The sequence below is a fragment of the Mustela putorius genome, unplaced genomic scaffold, assembly GCF_011764305.1.
Source record: "Mustela putorius furo isolate JIRA1106 unplaced genomic scaffold, ASM1176430v1.1 tig00000765_pilon_pilon_pilon, whole genome shotgun sequence".
NCBI classification, from domain to species: domain Eukaryota; kingdom Metazoa; phylum Chordata; class Mammalia; order Carnivora; family Mustelidae; genus Mustela; species Mustela putorius.
This window is the reverse complement of record NW_025421470.1, coordinates 1,351,864-1,356,399: the sequence shown is the minus strand read 5'-3', so window position 1 is coordinate 1,356,399 and position 4,536 is coordinate 1,351,864. Positions and strand designations below refer to the sequence as shown.

The 4,536-nt window shown below is 62.3% G+C and overlaps 1 protein-coding gene across 3 annotated transcripts; it reads right to left on the bottom strand.

The window, feature by feature from the left end:
- Positions 1-302: 302 nt before the first annotated feature.
- LOC106006792 (translation initiation factor IF-2-like) lies at positions 303-3,928 on the bottom strand. Of its 3 annotated transcripts, XM_045084332.1 has the most exons (4): positions 3,044-3,928; positions 2,352-2,839; positions 1,500-1,598; positions 303-1,317 (listed from the first exon to the last, which is right to left on the bottom strand). In XM_045084332.1, exons 3-4 carry the CDS (start codon positions 1,532-1,534, stop codon positions 633-635), a joined length of 720 nt encoding a protein of 239 aa, XP_044940267.1. In that variant the 5' UTR covers positions 1,535-1,598; positions 2,352-2,839; positions 3,044-3,928; the 3' UTR covers positions 303-632. The 3 variants fall into 3 exon arrangements, with proteins under 3 accessions (XP_044940267.1, XP_012916828.1, XP_012916824.1); XM_013061374.2 differs by having other exon boundaries at positions 2,352-3,928; XM_013061370.2 differs by lacking the exons at positions 2,352-2,839; positions 3,044-3,928 and having other exon boundaries at positions 1,500-1,823.
- Positions 3,929-4,536: the final 608 nt, after the last annotated feature.

Sequence of the window (4,536 nt, the reverse complement as noted above, 5' to 3'; positions counted from 1 at the left end):
AAGCTCCCATGTGGCCTGTGGGGCGCCGGCACCGCCGGGCAGAATCCCATCCATGGAGGGCGGTCCCCAAGCTGCCGCTTGGACGGGCAGGAGCCGTGGGGGCTCGTGTGCCCCGGCATGGGATGGTTTTAAAGGTGCTGGACGAGCTCGTCTCTGTTTGCAACAAGCCCTCAAGCTGTGCACGTTGGGAGAGCCAAGGGGGCCCTTCCGTTTCGTGTGTGCCTTTGTTTGGTTTCCTGAAGATTTTATTTGAGAGAAAGAGTGAGCGAGAGAGAGAGCACAAGCAGGGGAGCAGCAGGCAGAGGGAAGCAGGCTCCCGGCTGAGCAGGGAGCCCATGCAGGGCTCGGTCCCAGGACCCTGAGACCACGACCCCACGCTTAACCGACCGCGCCCCCGGGCGCCCCGTTCATTGTTCATAGGATGCTCTTTAACCCGCTGGTGCGTCGGGGGCTGCAGCTAGGTGTTGGGGGTTTCTCTCTTCTTTCTAGTTCTCTGGGGTTTCCACATTTTCATAATTTAGAGGGCGAATTTTTTAAATGTCTGAAGTCATTCTGAAAACTAAGCCTCTGTGCTGCCCGCCGTGTTCCGGAAGGGTCTCCAGTGCTCTGGGCGACAGGGGGACCGGCTCTGGTCATCCTGCAGCCGGTCCCACCCACTGTGTGTCCAAAGTCACACCAGGCCCGCCCGCCACCCTGCCCCCTGCTCCAGCCGGGTCCACCCTGGGCACCTCCTGCCCCGGCGCTGTGGCTGCTCCCAGGAGCCCCGGTGTCTTGGGGCCTGTCTTGGGGCTGGAGTGGGTGTTGGAGACCACCGGGCTGGCGGGTCGTCCACGTTCCCAGGCCGTCGGGGGCCACTGCAGGAAGCTCTCGGCCTGTCCGCACTTCCCTGCGTGCGGAGCCTCCCCCCAGCGGCCGTGGATGCTGTCCGGGCTCCCGGGGAGAGGGGCCGGGGGGGATGCTGCGCTGGGGGAGCTCCGGGTCCATCGGGGCCGAGTGCCCGCGTAGGTGCCCGTGCCCCCGGGACCCACAGAGCGTCCCTGCCGGCCCGTGTGGTCCAGGCGCTGTACCGTGAGCTCTGAGTAGCGCCGTCCCCGTGGGTTCGCGGCCATTTTCTGTCGTGTTTTACGGAATGTGGGAAAGTCACGTGGTCCCACGCAAGACTGCACGGGCCGGGACTCAGGAAGCCTCCTCCCACTGCCAGCACTACTCGGCCTCCCCGGTGTCCCTGGGAGCACAGAGCCGCTGCCTTCTGGGACGGCCCCGTCCTTCTGGGAGGTGGCCTTCCGCGGACACGAGCACGAGCTGGGGGAGACAGACCTAGGGACAGGGAATGAGCAGCCTTGTCAGATCCGCTGGGACCTGATGCAGCCACCGGAGCTGCCCCAGGCTCTATGCGGCCAGTGCTGACCCCAAACGGACCTGGACAGAGGACCTCAGGAGGCCACCTCGAGCCAGAGCCCAGGTGGGCCCTGCGACCTCACCCAGGGGTGTGCGGGTACCTGCTGTCGTGGAGGCTGCTTCTCCTCTCACTCATGGAGACTGCCTGGCGCTCCCATACCGGGTGATTCAGGGGACTTCCTGTGGCCTGTGATTGCTCCCTGGAGACAGAGGTCATCCCAATGTCTTTTCCACTCACTCACTCCTTCCCTCCTTCCCCACAGCCTGTCCCTCCTCCCAACACTCTCCATAAATGATGAGCCTCTATGTTTCGCGGCCGCCCCTTCTGAACCCCTCTAGTCCTCAAGTCACAGCCTTCGCTTACTTGGGTCCCTCGACAGCTGCCTATAGAGCACGCACGGGACAGGGCAGCCCCTAGGTTCCCCTAGGGATATGGCCGTGAGGGCCTCTCAGCTTACAGGCCAGCCCAGGGACCAGTCCAGCAAACTGTACCCCAAACCAGTTGACTGGTGGCCAGTGCAGTGGGAAACTTGGGCTCTGCCAGGGCAGCATGGTGGTGGGGGCAGGGGGAGAGGGGAGAGGGTCATAGAACAGGCCAAGGGACGCTGGGCACTGCAGGGTCTGGGCCTCACCAGTGCTTGGGAACCAGCCTCCTGCGGAGCAGAGCATGGCCCTGAGCAGAGGCCTGGGGGTGGGGGAGGCTTTGAGGAGTGCGGGGGCGGGGGTGATGGCCACCCAGGGAGCTGCAGCAGGTAGCGGGAGGTCGTGGGACCCGGGCACTCTGAAGGTGTGTGTGGAAGGTCCGCTGAGGTCACACGCGGTGTGAGAGAGAGAGAAGTCTAGGGCTCCAGGGCTGTGTGGCCCTGAGCTGACAGGGACGCGGGAGAGAAGCCGTCTTCGGGAGAGGCAGAGTGACCGGGGACAGACTCAGCCCCCGACACAGCCCCACATACCCTCAGGCAGCGCAGTTCGGGACGGGGCCCGGGTTCTCACGGACGCGGCAGGTGTGAGGGCTGGAAGAGGTCGGGAAGCCATAGTTACCGGGAGAGACCCTGGACCCCGAAAGCCACAGCAAACAAGGACAGAAGAGCAGAAGCCTTGACATCTGGAAGGTAGTTTTCAAAGTGAAAACTCAGTGGGAAGGCTGGGAGAGAAAGAGCAAGAAATTTCTAAAATGCGCAAAAATAGACAAAGACATGGGTATATGAGAGAAAAACGGAAAAGTCCATTTTTCTGAGTCTGGGTATTCCAAACCCACCCGAAAGAGTGAGGAACCTGAGATCCCAGGAAGGAAATGCAGACAGAGAGTACCAGAAAGTTTCCCGGGGTTGAACACAGACGGCGAAGCCCAAGTGCCTTACATGGCGTGAAGGACAGGACATCCACCCCCGTCTACCGGCTCTCGTCCTGGACGCAGGCACATAGAGAAGATTCTGGAAGTCTGGCAAGAGGAAGAACAAGCTATCTATGAAGGAACAGAATGGTGCTGCTGCCATTAGGCTTCTGCAGAAGGGCCTTGGGGTTTCTGAGAAATCCCGACAAGGAGCCCAGAGTTTTATACCCAGCCCAGCAGTCCCGCACGACCGATGGAGAAGGAGAGCCGCGTTTGGACCTGCAAGAGCTCAGGACACGTGTCCCTTCTGACCTGAAGGCACTGGCAGGCAAGAGGACGACGTGAGGTCCGGGAAAAAGCGGCTGCACCCCGAGAGCACAGAGAGTGGGGTCGACAGATGTGGCGCAGCTCTGCCTGGCAACGTCCCGGGCGGGCAGGAGTCAGGGACCTGACACCCTTGTCCCAGCACAGGTGGAGTCCTTTCAACAACAGAGTAATTACGAAGCAGGACGGACTGGGGCGAAGGCGCATATTTCTGTCATCGGGAGAAAAGAAATGTGGTTACGATCTCCAACAAAAACACAGCTTGTCCCAATGAGTCGGCGTCCGAGGAGGAAGCCAGCGGGACGGGGCAAGCGTTGGAGCCACTGAGGAAGTGAGAGAAGACGGGACCCATGTGCTCTTGGAGCCTGGAGTCCGGCGCGGTGGGGGCCCAGTCCTGGGCTGTGGGGGGCAGCGTGCGCCCCAGGGCTCTGCCGTGCGGTCCTGGTCCTCTCTGTGCCAGCCGGAGCTGGGGCGCCAGGAGGGCCGGCCTCACCTTCTGAAGGCCGACGGGCTTCTGCCAGACTCTGGTTTCTTCGTCACTGGCTTGTAAATCCTTCTTTGTGTTTGCTGGGGAAGCCAGAGGCCATGTGACGCTTTTGGCCCAGGGAGCAGAGAGGCGGTCGGGGGAGGGAGAGCCGGCCCTGGCCAGAATGCGAATCCCGGTGGCCCGCGCTCTGCCCACCTCCGCCACCACTGGCTGGGGCAGGGGTCCTCCTCCCGCAGATTCCCCCCGGCATCTGTGTGTCCGTCCTGGGTCCCCCTCCAGGTTCTGACCCCCGCCACCTATTCTAAAGGAACCGATGGGGCGGGTGAGGGAGAGGGGCTGCTTTTCGTCTGGGCCGGACTCGCGCCCAGCCTAGACCCGTGCGCGCACTGACAGCTCCGGCCCCCAGACACAAAGCAGAGGTCTCCACTCCTCACCATAAAAGGGAGCATACGTCCTGGGAATGTGTGAATATAACAGAGATGCGGCGGCCCTCGGAGGGCCAGGCTGGAAGAGCAAACGTCCTGAGCCTGGGTAGAGCCGTAGCGCCCCCAGAATCCTCCAGAAGCAGCAAGTAGGGGAACCAGTGTGCACGAGGCCTTTCCCCGAAGCTGGGAGATGGGCGTGGTGGGGAGCAGGGCTGGCGCTCAGGAGGCAGGACAGGCCAAGCTGCCGAAGGTGGCAGAGAGGGTCTCGGGCGTCCCCGGGGTGTGTGCCCGGGACGGGGCGGCCTGGCTGAAGGTGAGCTCACTGCGGGCTGGGGTCTGTCACCGAGGCCGTCGGGAGAAGGGAACGCACGAACCCGGGCGGAGCCTCACACCGTTCTGTGCAGGCAGTTCCAATGGCTTTCAAAATCAGAGACGTCTTTACAACGTTGAAACTGGAAAGCTTTTAAACTGTACCAGCGTCCAGGGGCCCCTGATCCTTCTGGCTTCATAAATATGGAGTGATTTCTGCCCGACAGGGCCCGCGTGACAAGGGTAAAAGGTGACGCGGC

Coding starts and splice junctions, on each gene's coding strand:
- LOC106006792 (XM_013061370.2), bottom strand. CDS start 1,615: ATGACCTCTGTCTCCAGGGAGCAATCACAGGCCACAGGAAGTCCCCTG. Junction 1,318..1,499: donor AGCAGCCTCCACGACAGCAG/GTACCCGCACAC, acceptor CCCTGTCCCTAG/GTCTGTCTCCCCCAGCTCGT.